This window comes from Ostrea edulis, chromosome 7, assembly GCF_947568905.1.
Source record: "Ostrea edulis chromosome 7, xbOstEdul1.1, whole genome shotgun sequence".
Lineage (NCBI taxonomy): Eukaryota > Metazoa > Mollusca > Bivalvia > Ostreida > Ostreidae > Ostrea > Ostrea edulis.
Genome location: NC_079170.1, coordinates 67,634,717 through 67,652,803, shown reverse-complemented (window position 1 = coordinate 67,652,803; position 18,087 = coordinate 67,634,717). Strand labels below are relative to the sequence as shown.

Below are 18,087 nucleotides of genomic sequence, written 5' to 3'. Positions count from 1 at the left end.
ATGAGATTGATCTATATACATATATATACAAGCTTGTTATGTGCATGTAAATACCTCCTGTGCTAACACATAAAATTTTACATATTTCTGTTCAATTACATAATTTCAAAAGAATTCTATTTTGATCATGAACACTTAATGAAATAAAATGCAGTGTATGGTCATATTCTAGAGTAAAACTGATATGAAGATTTACGAACTAGTATTCAGAAGTGGACAAGTTCTCTTATTATGACCACAAGTAAAACATAAAGAACAGCGAATGTTTTTGTGCTAGACTTCAGCAAACTTAAAAAGAGCCTTGTTACTATATAACCAATGAAGTTTTAATACATCACACAAACTTCCATAAGTATTTCCACGACAGGAGAGATTTTTTCTAAAATGTCTAAAAAGTTTGTTACCAGCCTCATTGCCCTCACTACTAAAAGCCCCTACTGACCCAGACCTATTTGGATCTTCTATAACTTGCTGAACACGTTCAATAACTTTGTGTAAATAATTGGGCCACGGTACATGATCAAAATGTCTAAGTAAAATAGTCCCCATTTCAACAGCACATTTCTTGTAGTTTTGTACATCAAGTGGACATTCTGTCAGAGGGTCTTTACATCTTTAAACTTTCCTAAGATGTAAAAATATATTCAAAATAGTGGACAGATTGTCTTTCCTGACAGAATCTGAAATAAGTTCTAACAAAGCAGAGTGGGGAGTTTCAAAAAGAGTTCTAGCATAATTACCAGACATCTTAAACTGGGGATTTACCCCACAGTCACATTTCACATGTTGATCAAACATAGATTCAGCATTCTGAACTAAAGGTTTTACATCTTGTGTGAGTTCCTATTATGTTACCCCTGCCATTTTACGTACAATAACTTTCTCTAAAAACTGTCCTAAATTTATATCTGCATGTGTGACATCTATGCCTTTCTGAATTGGATCTATTTTTGTTAGTGGAGCACATTTTACGCCTTTTGAAAAAAAAATTCCAATTCATTTTCAGACAAAGCATTTGGGTTGACACTCAAAATTTCAGCAATATTTCAACATTCAGAAACTGACCTGTTAATATCAAAAGATCCAAGTAATTCTTTTGCAGATTGTTTATCTGTACACAAATATTTTTATCCACTACCTTGAAAACCAGAGTCTCCTCTGTCATCTGACTTATTTTCCTCTTGCATTTGACAAAATTGATTTACTTGTGATATAATGGGTTTCTGACGTTTATGGCGTGTATGCTTTGCAGAAACAGAATGCAGAGGTAATTTAAACACTTTAGATTTTGTTGTAACATCATACAGAAATTTTGAGCCTTTCATTGAACAGATATTCTCATGTTCATCAATGTTACTAATCAAAAATGACTTTGTACAAGTTGCATGAATACATTGCACTAACAATGTATCGTAAATTTGAAGAAGATGATCATGGAGGGGGGACACCTCACTCTCATCAAGCAGAGATCTACATGCAGGACATGTACTTGACAAAGAAAACCATCCAAAAATATATTCCTTGCAAAAAATGTGACTCCATTTTGAAATATAGGGATCACAAGGGACACCTCGACAAAGAGTACACATAAAAGACTGCACAACTTCTGCATTGCAGAATCGCTCTGTAGAAATACTTCTAATTACAACATTCTTGAACATTTCAGATGCAGGCTCAAAAGTACAAGATTCAACAACTGACAATTTATCTACAGGGGTAAAAGGGAAATATCTACGAAAGGAACATGATGTCGAACCCGATGGATGATCTACAAGGGAACTATCTACAGGGGGACAAAAGGACGTAGAAGATGAAGGATAGTCTCTTATCTCTGTCGAAGGTCTTGATCTGTCTTGACTGTCTTTGTTCACGCTGTGATAAGAATGTTCTTGCTGGATGAAACTGTTTCTTTTAGACTGAGATGGGACATTTAATTTCCTCTTTAATATTTTTTTTTTGGTCTACCAGGTTTCACACAACAAATGCTACAGTTAATAGAATGAGGTACGAATTCAAACAAAACTGGTTAATTTAATTTCAATGTCATCTTCGGCTTGGCTGTGTCATGTGAGTCGTAGTCTACATGCTGTGTACTTCAGTGATGCTCAAGCCGAAATACTGTATCTAACATCAGTATTATATCTAACATCAGTACTGTACTATATTTGACCAGATTACAGTAAATGCTTTACTTTTCCACAAAAGAGATACCTGTGGATTGAAGATATCAAGAACAGAAGGCAATGTATAATATACCTAAGCAGGTGTCCTCAGGTAGTGTAGATTCATGTTTATTCAAATAATTGCACGGAGTGGGGGAAGGGTTAGGGTGGGGCCGCAATTGGGAACAAAAATTTACATGGGAATTCGTAGAGGAAATCTTTTTTTTTTTAATCTTTAGAGCAACATTACCATGATCGGCCATGCAATAAGCAAACATTCACAGGTAGTGCAGACTCGGCGTTGTTGAAATCATTATCCCGAGATATATAGGATGGAGCCAAAATAAAGGATCGAAACCTTATATGGGTAGGGGGTTCAATAGGGGATCAATGTTGATGTGGAATTTTTTTACATATTGTTGGGACAGGGTGACCCAGTCATTTTTCTGTAAGTTATAGTCGATCTAAGAGGAGTAGAGGATGTATACTAGCTTGTGAAATTTCTCATACATGGCTTCTCGCATAAGCTTGAGATTTCGTACAATAAAGGTGATGACAAAGAGCAATCTCATAGCTCCTATAAGGAATTCAAAAATGTGAGTTGGGCAAAGACGGAACCCTGGATATACCAGAAGTGGGAATGGGTATCTAGGAGGAGTAAGCATCCCCTGTCGACCGACCACACCCGTGATTATTGTGATTAGGTAGACGGAAAACTCCGCGGTCAAAATATGTATAAAGAACGGTCTAAAAAATTTGTATGAAACACGTCAAACAGCATTTGACATAATGGCAGGTTGTATTGGCAAACTGGATCATTATAACAAACATAGCATTTATCGAAGCGCTGACTTTAAAGGGAATTATTGAAACTCCACTAACACCACCTTGTTTGTCAATAGCTTGTCACGATTTTTAAACTGACCATAGAGTGTTAAGTGATCATGGGGTCTTAAGTAACGAATCAGTTGAGAGATACGAACAGCATATCAAGGTGATAATGAAATACCCTACATGAATATGGGAAGTTGTCGATGGAGCAGCTGACGTCACGTCGTTTGTCATAAGATTGAGTTGTTACTTGCTATTAACTTCTATATGTGATAAACATACAAGTACAAAACAAATGCAGAAGACACTGTGGTTTCAATTTCACTGGGATATATCGAATGTGGTTGAGGCCAATTTATTTCTGCCGGTTGCGATAGATCAGTGATAGAGCGTTCCCTTCGTAACCTGGAAATAGTGAGTTCAAGTCCCGATTGTGTTATGGCCGCGTTAAACCTAAGACGATGATATAGGAAGTGATTGCTTCTTCACTAAACGCTCGGCATATGGAAGAAAGAACCACAAGACTTTCGAATAGGACCTTGAAAACGGACGTCCCATGTCGCAGCAGGCGCTGGCATGTTAAAAAACCTTAATTACTACGGTTCTGAGTGCTAAGCATGGGTCTAGATTTCTGGTATTTCACCTACAGTTGGTGACGTCTCAATATGAGACGTAACACAAACAACCAAAATTCTTTCTACATGCAGATCATGGTACATGTAATTGGTTTGTACGTTGGTCCATTACAATAGGTTATAGATTTAGAAGTCTTGGATTTTATAGTGATGACTTACAATGGTCCTGTGTTAAGAGCTTTAATATCAAACAAAGGCAATGAAACATAACAAACATAGATTAAATCATGAGAAGGGGAATGTAACGAACAATCTCAAAAATCCCATATAGAATACAATATTTAGTGAATTTCTTTACAATAGAAATATAACAACCCACGAAAACCTCTTTTCAAATAGAATCATCTTTTACAGTGTTCTTAAAATATCTAAATCTGCTTGTCACTTTATTGCTCGCGGGTACCATGATTTCTATTTTTATGTCAGTGTTTTAAACGTTTCTGAGTGACACGACATGGAAGACTAACAACGACAACATAAAACAAACTCCAATAACAATCAAAACAAAAATACTAAACAAATTAAAGTATAACAAATTTCTAACAATGAAAAATGAGCATTTATGTATTTACCTGTACAACATATAGGGCCCAGGGCGGGTGTGACCAGTCGACAGTATATACTTACTCCTATGCAACTGATGCCAGCTCTGGTATATGCAGGGGTTTGCCCAACTCTTAATTTTGTTTTCCTTACTGAACACCGTTCGTTATTTTCAACTTTCCATCTATATTATACTTTACTGTAAGAGAAAGAAGAGAAATGTGCTTTGTGAACATGCATGTACGTATCACAGCAATTATCATATTTTGGCGCTTTTCGAGTTAGTCTTTGGTCGTTATTTTGTGTACTGCCTGAGGATACGCATGTTAGAATGTTATTTCCATCCTTACTTAAAATAATGAGCTACATTTATGAAGTGCCAAATATTCATATTCATATTGAACAGGAATGTTGTGTATGTCTGTATGAAAGGTGAAGATAACGAACAGTGATTAATCCCATGACATGTTCCAAGGAACAAAAACAGAGAGTAGGGCACACACAGATCTCTGGACACAGCAGAGGTGGGATCAGATGCCTAGGAGGACTAAGCATCCCCTGTCGACCGGTCACACCCGTTGTGAGCCATAAATCTTGCTCATGTAAAGGAACCATTAATAATTGTAACGGCCCTGGTCAAATATCAACACAATCTTTAAAATCCATTTCAATAAATAATTCATGTATCCTCTATCTTCAACAATGCTCCCGATATAGACTTATACTAAATCATATATTCACTTCGCAGCAGCAACCAGAGCGGCGGAATTTAAGAATATTGAAGATTCTATTACTGAATTCATTCCAAAACTCTGGATGAGAAACAAAAGCATTGAAATCTTCCAGGAAATAGGCCATCGTTACGGGTGCTGGGAAATGTTTGTTGAACATCTCCCTGCAGTGCTGTTCATCGACGTCCGTGAGAATTATCCAGAACCTGACAAAATCTTCTTCACCAATAATGAGATTTCGCTTGCGATAACCATCGGTTGAGAAAAAGTTGAAAAACCCCGTGATGGCTGGTTTCATTTTATTGACTGTGTCATGCGGTTTGTCTAATGACCCCATACATCCCTCCAAATATGAAGTGTAATCGTGCAATGATATAGGTTTTCCGGGTCCGCTTTTGAAAATGTGGTCGTTCCACCATTTCCTCTGGTCTTCTGCTGACAGAGGTGACTGTCTCGCTCCGACGAGTCTTCGGATCTGCTCCAGCTTGGCGTTGGTTTTCTCCATGTCTCCCGGACTAATGATGCCATCATGGTCAGCGTCAAGAAGTCTAACCCACTGACGCCACTTCCGGCGTAAAGTCCACTTCTCTGTGAAATGAAATGCATACTTAATAAGTGACAACTTTTTCAATCAAACATTAGCTTCCCGTCGTTGTGTTTCTTAGAATTGTCGGATTTAGATCGTTCTATATACATGTAGAATTGATATGTCGAAGTATAATCAATTTCCACTTACAAAATGTCATTCAAAAGTGAGGATTTCGGATATAGCTTTGAAAGTTTTATATCGCAATTCTCTGAAGATGGATGGTACATGTGTACTTCAGAAATGTGAGCGATCAATGACAAAGTGAAGATAACAAACCATACGCAGTAAAGAATACAAAATGAATAATAGGACAAAAAGGAATACAAAATAAAGAGTTGGACAAACACAGCCCCCCCCCCCCCCCCGGACAAACCAGGTGGGATCAGGTGCCTAGGAATAATAACCATTATCTGTTGACCGGTCACTCCTACCGTGAACCCTCTATCTTTATTAGGTGAATGGAGTAATTTGTAGTCAAAACCAGTAGGTAGAGAATGACCTAACAATTGTTATGAAACATCTGACAGTAATTGACCCAATGACAGGTTTAATGCATGTTGAATAAAATGTACTGGAATCCCTAGTTCTTAATTCACCAATGATTGTTCTTAAACTCTGGTTACCTGTCTAACTAAATAATAACCATATTAAAAGTGTGTCATTGTACTGAAGATTGAAAACTGCCGATGAGGTACATGTATGTACCTTTTCCGAAGCTTATACTAATCTCAATTATTATTATTAACATTGAAAAAAGTGTTACTGAGACTCCTGATACTATGAAGAAACCTATCTACATGCCAAGACCTTGAACGTCATCCCAAGGTTAAAATATAAGCTATTCGCTTAAAGGTGAAGAAGCATTTACAATGAGTGAGAAATCTCCTAGGTAACACAAAACAGGATGCAAAAACAATTTGAGAATAGGTTTTAAGATCTTCCGCCTGATCACATCTTTTCATCAATGCTTTGTTACGAATAAATATATGAAGAAAATAACTACTCTGACTTACTTTGAATAGGAATCATGAAGATGAAGCTTATAAGAACGTAGGCGACGTATGGCATCAGGACAGCCAGATGACCTATTTTGGCGTCATGGTAGAACCTGTAGAAATCTGAATCGCACTGAATAGTGTAGGTATTGCCATTAGATGTGTCCTTGCTGTCATACAGGTTAAATATTTTGGTTGCTCCTAAAACGATTGAATTTAGAAAATGTACATGAAATCCCAAAAGTATTGAAGAATTTCAATCCTACACACAATTTCTTGGTATTATAGTATAATCGAGTTTCCAATCCTTATTTGAAAACCATATTCTAAGTATGGTTTGGCATCCGGAATAATTGATGTATTTTCCCAATAATGTTCAAAATGTTGACCTCCTTAATATGAGTCTTTATTCAAATAGATTGTTGATTTATCTAGGCAGTTGGATCTTTATCTCTCCAAAACTTCTCATGAAGTCTTTCAATAGTCTTTTGGAACTCCCATGGACACGAATTGTCTTCCTTTGTCATCTGGCCTGTTTTTTAAAAATATTTTTATGGGGCAGAATCTATTTCAAACCTACACGAGAAGACATAAGCATTTTGCTGGGGCCTTCAACTCAACATCTAGATATATCGACGACGTTTTATCAATTAACAACAATTATCTTCATTCATGTTGATTCGATATATCCGTGAACTCAGAAAGAAAGACACTACAACGTCTTCCACATCTGCTTCGTACTCGGATATTTTATTGCACAAAAACGCTTATAGTTATTTAACGACTTCACATTATAATAAACGGAATGACCTCAGCTTCCTCTTTATCAACTTCCCATATTTACCTAGCAATATTCAATTATTACCTGCATACAGTGTATATATCTATGATTCCATGCGTAAAATATTGTTCTGTGTATGATCAATCTAAATTGATGCAGGATACTTCTAAATAAGTTGATGTCGTTAGGTCAAATGTTGTTCAAACGTTAGATCGTTCTTGACACGCTGCTTTGACTACAGATTACTCACTTTACCCGATCACGACATAAGGTTAACGGCGGATGCCACCGGTCGTCAGTGGAGGCTTACTCCTCGTAGGCACCTGATCCCACCTCTGGTATATCCATGAATCCGTCTTTGCGCAAGTCTCTATTTTGTATTCCTTATAGGAATTATGAGATTGATCACTCTCCCTTATCTTCACCTTTCATGAAACACATCAGGCAGCTTTGACCCAATGGCAGGTTGCATTTGTAAATTGGATCGTTATAGCTACAATATAATTTGTGAAATGCTGACTTTAAACGAAATTGTTGAAACCCCTGTACCATTAACGTATTTGTTTCCCCGATTTAAATACTGATCATACACAGAGCATGCTCTTGCATATCAAATCACTGGAGATACATCAACAGCATTTGAAGGCGGTAATGGTATATTGCTAGGTGAATATGGAAAGTCAACGATGGGAAAGCTGCAATCCTTCCTTTTGTCATAAAGCTGACATGTCAATTTGCCGTTAACATCAATGAACATAGATAAAATGTCGTCGGTATATGTAAATGTCGAGTTGAATGACAAAGCACGTGATGGTTTCTTTTCTCATGTAGAAGCAGTTAGATATATTAAGAATGTAACACAGGCCAGTTAATAGAGGAGAACAATTCTTGTCCATGGAAATCCAACAGACTGTTGAAGACCTGATCACGAAAGAAACTCCAGTATGTTTTAAATATCAACTTCAAAATACTTGCGTGTAAACTCCGTGGTGTTTAAGAAAGTAATGTTTCAGATGACTTATCACAATGTATGAATATTTCCTTTTACTATGTCTATGAAGTCAAGAAGCCCGGCCTTTGATTTATTGTGAGGAATGATCTTGAACAATCATGTGTTTTGAGATGGATTTGAGAAGTTTTGTGATTTCAAATTTACTAAAAGTTCCATAGACTTTTCAGAATTCACACACTTCTGGCATACAATACATGGCTTCTTATCCTAGGCACACTGTAGATACTGATCAAACATTATGGAATTCTTAAACATGAATGTGTTGTCCGTGTCATTTCAATCACATAGTGGAACCGTGGAGTGAATAAAACTGGTCATCATTAATTGAAATGTGATTTGGTTTGATCATTTTTGGATTTGGGGAATAAAACGTGATCTATTTTCCGGAAAACTCCATGCTAAAAGAACTTCATGTTGTTACAATCAAAATACATTTTTCTTTCAAAATAGAAAATCCCTTATAGATTTTTCTCCAGTTCATTTGCCTTAATCTTAATGCACTCTGAGTCACATTAGGGCATTGGTAAAATTTGTATGTCATATGATGAGCATTCCTTTCAGGCCGACTTTTGTGTGTACATGTATCTACAATAAATCGATTGATGCTGAATTAAAGTCAGTACCACCAGCGATCAAATACGTAACGAATGGCTAATTGTGAATATCGAACAGCATGCTTTGGTTTGGTGAAGGACGCGGCCTTAGAACAGAACTATGAATGGTTTGAACGGAAATGTTTGGCCTGCGAACGAAGGCATTTAATTCGAGAACGGAAGGGTTCAATGATTGTAGAAGAAAGTTTCGTCCAAAAATCACATACCTGCAATACACAAACCAAAGTTAGCCCAAAATAGTCCAATGCTGAGGAAAAAGAAAAGCCCTCCGCATTTATTCTGACCCTCCACTTCTGCCCTGGTTATCCGCTTGGACCTGCGAGTTTGACAAAAAGCCCACAACCGCCACACAAAAATATATAGAACGAAAGCACACGAAACTCCGCCCTCTGCTTGTATGAAGGCCGTTAGGTTTTCCTCCCCTGTAGTTTTCCCTTTCTTGTCAAAGGTTTTCCAGTAGCAGTCTCCATTAAATTTCACGCCTTATGAAAAGAAGAAAGTAAAAAGTCTTTATATCCCTCCATCAAAGTCGGAATTTTTTTGGGATTACCCGCTATTAATCTTTTATCTGTCTAAACTTTTCATTCCACCATAACCACCACTAAAATTCTGAATCAACCTTAAGTATATGTATGGTGTCAGGAAAGACATTCCCTCTCAAAACTACCCGATAGGCCGTTTTTTAGATTTAAAGTTGGAGCTACTCACTCGAATCTTTGTATTTGAAACACGTTCGAATTTTCCAAGTGGCTAATAGGCGACATAATAAAAAGGAAGGAACGTTAGAACTACCTCACGTGTCTTCCAGGTGAGTATAGGATTTACTTTTTCAAGAATCAGATGAATATGAATGGAAATTCCAGACTGATGTGCTTCGTTTCTTTATTTGTAGATTTTATTTCTTTCTTTTATCTCTTGTTATTAGTCATTAAATGAAAATTCTCCACTTTAAGATATTTCGATGTCTTGTAGTAGACGTAATAATGATTAAAAATGTGTCCAAGCTAACATTGTTAATGTATCTATAATGGCAAAATATGATACCTTGTGCTCCTTAAACTATTTGATTTCATCTCTGATGAAAGGAATAGGCCGAAAAATTGTGTTCATTCCTTACTAATTTAACTCTCGGACATCTTCGACTGACCTTATTTGTGTAATGTATGTTTTCCGCGCGCCTTATTTACACGTGATCTAAAAGCAAACAATGGCGCCAAAAAGTTTTAACATCGAGTTCATCTACTGTAGATATTGGAATAATGGCCTATAAGACTGAATTCATTATGCTTCACCATGTGTAAAACACAAACGGTAGTTAGATATCCACTGACCCAAGAATTTCCTGGGAAAATAACAAATGATATGTTTATCAGATAGTCACGTGCTCAGCACTCAGCTTGTTTCAGAAAGAAAGTGTTCAAAAAGACCGACTGTCTCTTAAAAAAATTTCATTGATATCTTTACAACCTTAATTTTTTGTATGTATATCTGATATTGTTGGAGGTTTTATTTCATTCATATAATACCATGGCATGATATCTTTATTAAAATGTGGCATGAAAATTAAACCACGCCTACCTTTAAGGTCATCAATAAACTTAAGAATATTGTTTGTTTCGCTTGACGATGTTCATTTCTATCGGTTTTCTATAAATCTTTGAAACAACCATTCAAACATGATCAAACGAACAGTATCTCTCCTCGATAGCATCATGTAACAGCGCTGCAAACACAATGCTAACCTTAGCTGCAGTAATGTAGCCCTCTCCGATTTTGGGGGGGAGGAGGGGGGAGGAGTTACAACTCTTTAGGATTTCCGTAATGGTGCAAATGCGGGAGGGATTCACCCTCGCAACATTTTCTATCATCTAAACATTTGATGACTTTCTTTACGTAAATAAAATGCTATTCTATGTTTCTTAGTCAATATATGAAGTTACAACCCGCAACTTACGATTTGTGAGGCTCTATTCTACCGTTTTCCACAATTCCGATATATTCCAATTTCTCGATTCATATTTGTGTGCCATGTTTGATTTACTGAAGTTTCAAATTCCGATTGTCAAGTTATTTGCATATGCCATATACGGTAGTATTTACATCAATGGACAAGTTCGGAGGCGAAAGCTATTTCGTCGGTATTAAAAAGGCTTAGATTTAATAACAAGTTAAAAAATGAACAGCAAAGTGTAAGTTATTTCTGCAACCATATGATTTTCCTTTCTTTGTCGGAATGGCTCGAGTAACTACATTTTCGCGCAGATTGTCAATGTTTAGGTTTTTCTGTAGATAGCGGAGCAGACGAAGAATTTTGCATTCTGTACATGATGTTTAATGAAAACCACTATCATTAGACATGCCCAAGCACAAAGTGAGTACTCCTTTTGGTGTAGACAACATTTGGGACTACTACATGGACCTAATCATCGGTTATTCTTAAAATTATTTTGCGCCATTACGGAGATCCTATGGATGCCCTATCCGGAAAACGTCATAATTTAAAAAAATCGGATAGGGCTACATTATTGCAGCTATATTAGCCCTGTCCTAATATCATTATTTAATAGCGCTACAAACACAACACATCCTAACTTACATTTCGGCGTTAGTTGCAATTTGATTGCTTTATACAAAAGTCGCTCTGACGTGACTCTTAATGGGATGTTGTTAGATCGTCCCTGTGATGTCTTGAAAACTGGGGAGCGGATGGAAGATCTATTTCTGATTAGATTGCACTAACCCCGTCCTAATACCATTACTTAACAGTGCTACCAACACAACACCTAACCCCGTCCTAATATCATTATTTAATAGCGATACAAACACAACACCTAGCCTCGTCCTAATATCATTACCAAACAGCGCTACAAACACAACACCTAGCCCCGTGCTAATATCATTATCTAACATCGCTACAGACACAACACCTAGACCCGTCTTAATACCATTATCTAACAGTGCTACCAACACAACACCTAACCCCGTCCTAATATCATTATTTAATAGCGATACAAACACAACACCTAGCCTCGTCCTAATATCATTACCAAACAGCGCTACAAACACAACACCTAGCCCCGTCCTAATATCACTATCTAACAGCGCTACAGACACAACACCTAGACCCGTCCTAATACCATTATCTAACAGTGCTACCAACACAACACCTAGCCCCGTCCTAATATCATTATTTAATAGCGCTACAAACACAAAACCTAGCCCCGACCTAATATCATTATCTAACAGTGCTACAAACACAACACCTAGCCCCGTCCTAATACCATTATCTAACAGTGCTACCAACACAACACCTAGCCCCGTCCTAATACCATTACCTAACAGCGCTACAAACACAACACCTAGCCCCGTCCTAATATCATTATCTAACACCGCTACAAACACAACACCTAGCCCCGTCCTAAAATCATTATCTATGGAATTACAAGAACATGTAAATAATTAAGATTTTAATAGTAAAGTAATTTAACATAATGATATTTAGATTGGGAAAAAAATTTATATTATTTAATTCAATAATAATTTTAAGATGTAAATTATATGTATAAATTACAGTAACTCAACTCGTTTAAAAGTACTGTCAATAGTGTAGAGTAACTGTCGCTATTCGATGGACCACCTTGGAAGTAATGCTTTGTTTGTTTGATATTCGTAGGATTGGTTAACTATATATAGTTAACCGATTGGTGACTGTATTATCTGCCATAATACTATCCATCTCATTGCGATCCAGCCTCACCCTCCAACACCTCCCAAATGCACCAACGTAGTGAAGTTGATGTGTGTTGTAGTAACATACATATGCTCCGTATGGGACGTATGGGTTGTCCCATGGTTTAAAAATAAATAAATATAAATAAATAAGGACCATCGTGTACCAACACGTCTTTTGATGGCCGGACACATACATGTGGTCGTATGTCATAAATCATAATGAAATAAAGAAGTAACTTATATTTATTAAAACTAAATAAAAAGTAAAAAATTAATAAAATAAATTATAGTTTTTATTTATATAATAATTTTAAGAATAATTTTTATCTAATTTACTCAATAAATTAAAATTAAAATTTTTTTTTATTTCAATAAGTAAATTAAAATTTATAAAAAATGTAATAAGTAAATATAAAATTAAATTTTTAAAAATATTTTTTATTTATTTGGATCCTAATAGAAGGTAATAATTAGTAATCGCACGAGTCCCGCCCACTCATTATAGAGAGGGGTGTGGATTTACGCATAAAGTTTGTTCCCTTTATCCTTGAAAGCTATTAGTACTTTGTAACAATTTTGGCTGAGAATAGACCATTACTGTTGGTATTTGACATGAAGACGGGGGTGTGTGGAAAATTTGAAACATAAAACTACGGACTACAGAGGACTAGTCCTCCTAAGTGAAAAATATTATCCAACTCAATAAGCAGTCGGCGACGATGGAGCCATGTGGTTGAAAACTTTCAAATTCTAGTCTTACTAACAAGCACTCATTAATCGAGTGATTTCTGAAGATGGCATGCTATCATATTTTTCCTTGTATTTTCATACACGTAAGTTAAAACAGATTCAAGTTACATTACATTAAATGTGTTTGGGACTTACCGTAATATATATAGGAAATAGAGAAGGCTAGCGCTCCGAGCCATATAATCTGTTGGAGAACTGAAAAATATGTTATCATCATGATTATTATAATCTTGCTTCTCATCATCGTCAAACTTCTGTAAAACGTCATCATCATGATCAAGCATGTAAAACAAATCTAGATCCCTATATGAAAAGATTGCTCAAAACTACTATGAAGAATACGAAATTAACAGTAAGGCAAACACGGACTCCTATATATAACAGGGGTGATTCAGGTGCCTAGGAGGAGTATGCATCCCCTTTCGACCGGTCACACCCACCGTGATCTAAACAAAATCCAATGACTTCACAATATGTTGTATCAAGGATAGGGTTAGATATAAAAACATTTCTCGTACACAAAGTAGATTACGAATTTACTCGATAATTCATAAAAACCAGAAATCACAGAGAATGACGAACTAACGATTAAGAACTTACTCGATAATTCAAACCATTCATGGATAATTTCCCAGGCATTTCTGTCATCTTTGTTGTAAGGATTGGATTTATTCTCCCAAGAAGCAGGTGAAGGTCTCCGTACAAACAGGTCATCATAAGCTGGAGGGGGGTCTGTAGGGAAAGGAAAAATTGACTTTCTTTAAAGCATGGAAATGAACTGACTACAGTATCAATGAAAGGCGATGATAACGAACAGTGATCAATCTTATAACTCCTATAAGCAATACAAAATAGAAAGTCGGGCAAACACGGACCCCTGGACACACCAGAGGTGGGATCAGGTGCCTAGGAGGAGTAAGCATCCCCTGTCGACCGGTCACACCCGCCGTGAGCCCTACATCCTGATCAGGTAAACGGAGTTATCTGTAGTCTAAAAAAGTGTGCCAAGAACGGCCAAAGTCTGACGGTATGAAACACGTCAGACAGTAATGTGTATAATATCAAGAGCCCTCAGAAAGCACGAAATACAGCAATTTCACTTTGACTGGCGAAGACATAGTGCATACAACATAATCCCACCTTCCTACTTAAGTATGTTATTTACCATGGACATACACTCATTTAAGTTGTGAAATTTTAGTATTAATAACATATTCTCAGACTACAGCAGAAACAGGGAATTAACCTTAATCTATATTAGTTATAGCACATAAATACCATATTTCTCAGACTACACAATATACATGAAATGCATTTTGACCTATTTCAGTTCATAGCATTGTATCTACCGTTTGATCTTACCTATTGTCCATTTGCAAATGTTCAATTATACTCTACCTTTTTATCAAAAATGGAACATCACACAAAAAAGAAAATTCGATGTACTTATAAGAAGTATAAAAACCTTATGTTTTCAATGAAATATAATTGATAAGGAATATTAGAAAAGCAGCACCATATATTCACTGAAAAATCTCCAAGCTCTTACCTTCATCATTTCATTTCAAAATTTCATTGGAAATCAATGGGGTGAAAAGAAGATTGTCAGTAAACATTGACATTAGTACAGTAAATGGCCACTTACCTAGATCTTGAACATGCTCTGCTGTGGTGATTCCCGGAGCTCCTGTATTTGTATAACCTGTACCAGAAGTTCCAGGACCCGAATACTCGGGGAGCGCTAATGGAGGGAGGCTCCTCTTCTCCATTCCGTTAAAAGAATTCCGAGGTATATCATTTACGGACATGGGTATATTCCTTTACATGTATATGTTGTTTTTTCGGAACTATTTGAATATAAAATGTAGAGATTCTAGACTGGGTTTGAGACAAAATCACTACACATTTCACAGAGAAGGAATTAAACACCAAACCGCATACAGGTATATTAATCAATTGGCTGGGTCTTTCGAAATGGTCTATTGATTTTCTTAGGCTGTTAAGAGCTACACATAGAATGGGTGTATATATACCCACACACAGGTAAATAGGTCAGAAACTGTGACGAGCAGTGTTAGCTATTAGAAATATAAATCTCGAGGCTAATAAAGACATGTATAATTCGATAGGTTCATTCTTAGAACTGATGGACATCGCCTCATTATAGTCAGTGAAAATGGATTTCCCTGAAGACAAAATAACAATACCCGTAGACAACGTTAATCTGATTTTTAAAAATAAAAATATTTTTTTTAAATTTCATTGTTATGAAGCAATAGATAAAAAAACAAACACCGATGCATCTCTTATTAATCTTCCATAAGACAATATCAGTCCATTTTAAATGACCTTCAATGGAAAACCATCTCTTTCTCTCATGTGGTGGTCTAGAGATACAGTGTTTGTCAAGTATACGGAAGGCCAAGGTTCGAATCCAGACCGCGACAGACCAAAGTCGTTACATGTAAAACAACAGGTAGGGACAGTTCCATTGCCAAATGCTCAGCTTCAGGTGTGAATGTCACAGGTCCTTGGATATGACCTTAAAAACGGATATCCCGGTCACAATAGGTGTGGCACGATAAAGAACTCCCACTGCTCGATAGCCGTAACCGCCGAGCATAGGCCTAACTTTGAAGCACTTCACCGGTAATGGTGACGTCTCCATATGAGTGGAAAATTCTCAGAGGGACGTTAAACAAGATGCGATCAATCAATCAATCCGCCAATATAAACAGACAAAATATACATAGCTTCAGTGGTTTCAGTTTCGTATATATCAATGAAACAATCAAATCTCATTTCACATCTTATAAAAGGAAGTTCATATGGTCACTGTTTATTTTGTGAAAGAGACAACCCGTGGGGGATGATTTAAGATTTTATTATTCTATGACAAGGCGATATCAGTCCATTATGAATTACCTTCAATGGTAGACCATTTTGCCCTCCCATGTAACCTTCCGTGTTAATCAAAATAATCAAAAAGTGAATCTCCTTTTACATCAAATAAAAAAGCCGTTGATGCATGCAATTGTGAAAAGGAGACTAAAGCTTTTGAGGCTATTCTCCTGACTGAAAGTTTTTTTAATTCTAATTTCTGAAAGCCGTAGTATAATATTTCAAATAATGGTTTCAAAAAAGATCATTTTAAAAGATTCATTGCTTTACAAATAGAAAATTTCATTGACCCTGCACCAAGATAGGAATGCAAGAATTCTTTTTTCAAAGAGTAGATATCCTTCATAAAAGGTGAAGAAAACTAACAGCGATCAACCTCATAACTCCGAGAAGAAATGCAAAATAAAGAGTTGGGCAAAAACGGACCCCTGGATATTCCAGAGGTAGGATCAGGTGCCTTGGAGAAACATCCCCCGTCGACCGATCACATCCGCCGTTACTAGCCCTATATCTTGATCAGGTAAACGGAGTAATCCGTAGTCAAAATCAGTGTGTTAAGAACGGTTTAACAATCGGTATGAAACACTTCAGACAGCATTTGACCCGATGATAGACTGCTCAGCAACCTCTGACACAAAAAGAAACCCCTTTTCGTATCTGATAATTTTGCATACTTTCGAAAATTAAGAAATATGCTGCATTAGATGCATTTTTAACTTACTTCCTTCTATTGGAGAACTTGCTTCCAAGACTTTTCAGTTAATGTAAAGTAGGCTCTGTTTTTCAATATCAAAAGGGTCAGCCTACATGTAACCGATATCGTTGCACTTTTGCAATTATCACAATCATATTTGTTGGATCTAAATATATAATGTCACGTGATAGTCTCGTGATGATAAACACATGCCTCGATGAAAATATATGGAAGCCTACTGGGTATCGGCTTAAACGTCGTTTCATTCTCGGATATTTTTCATGAAATATTATCCATATAAAACACTATAAAGACCATTTTATGCATCTATTTTACTATATTTTCATATGGGACGCCTTAATTCAATTGAGTGTCTTGTCAAACTAGATGGTTATAATGATCACACAATTTGCTGAATATAAGAGTAAAGAACATCAATAGAAATATCACAATTTATGAAAGCCCTTGTCAGACAGAATCAAAAACTGAAGACCATCAATTCTGTGTGTCGCACTGCATTGTCCACTAGTAGCATCTCTTCAATTTTCATATCCATTTTTTAAAAGGACTATGAGTACCACAACGTGATAATAACAAAAAAAAAAACAATCAATAATAAAAACACTATAGCACAAAACAAATTTCAATAATAGTCAAGAGCAAAACAACCAAAGAATAACCCAGTGTTTTAAACCACGGGAGTATATGCAATGTGTATACTTGAATATAATGCTAGAGAATATATGAAAAAGTAAAAATAACGAACAGCGATCGATCTTATAAATTCCACAAATAAGCATTAAACATGGGGAAATCACGGATCCTTGGTCACACCAACGGTGGAATGAAATGTCTACATCTCATGTCAGCATCCATGTTGATTGGTCAACCCTGCCGTACGCCACATAGCTTGATCAAGTAAAGGAAGTATTGAACCGAATATTAAACATGCGCTAAAATGATTACCATAAGAAAGCCAATCGTGGGTAAGCAAGAATTAAGCGCAATTCAAAGATGAGGATCGATTTAATCTTTTGCATGGAGCCCGAAGAGGAAATATGTACCTATGCAAAGCTTGCTTGGAAAAGATAAGAACTATCTTGGTTGTTATAATTGA

At 36.4% G+C, this 18,087-nt stretch overlaps 1 protein-coding gene across 1 annotated transcript; it reads right to left on the bottom strand.

Moving 5' to 3' along the window:
• Window positions 1-3,794: 3,794 nt before the first annotated feature.
• Window positions 3,795-15,350, bottom strand: LOC125656826 (uncharacterized). Its single transcript, XM_048887412.2, has 6 exons — window positions 15,021-15,350; window positions 13,976-14,107; window positions 13,511-13,570; window positions 9,100-9,375; window positions 6,505-6,687; window positions 3,795-5,490 (listed from the first exon to the last, which is right to left on the bottom strand). Exons 1-6 carry the CDS (start codon window positions 15,181-15,183, stop codon window positions 4,901-4,903), a joined length of 1,404 nt encoding a protein of 467 aa, XP_048743369.2. The 5' UTR covers window positions 15,184-15,350; the 3' UTR covers window positions 3,795-4,900.
• Window positions 15,351-18,087: the final 2,737 nt, after the last annotated feature.

Bases quoted from the DNA above. Each gene is read 5' to 3' on its own strand.
- LOC125656826 (XM_048887412.2), bottom strand. From the start codon at position 15,183: ATGTCCGTAAATGATATACCTCGGAATTCTTTTAACGGAATGGAGAAG. The intron at 9,376-13,510 runs GTAAGTCCCAAA...TCTTTTCATAAG, and splicing joins TATTTCCTATATATATTACG to GCGTGAAATTTAATGGAGAC. The intron at 5,491-6,504 runs GTAAGTCAGAGT...TTCATTTCACAG, and splicing joins CTTCATGATTCCTATTCAAA to AGAAGTGGACTTTACGCCGG.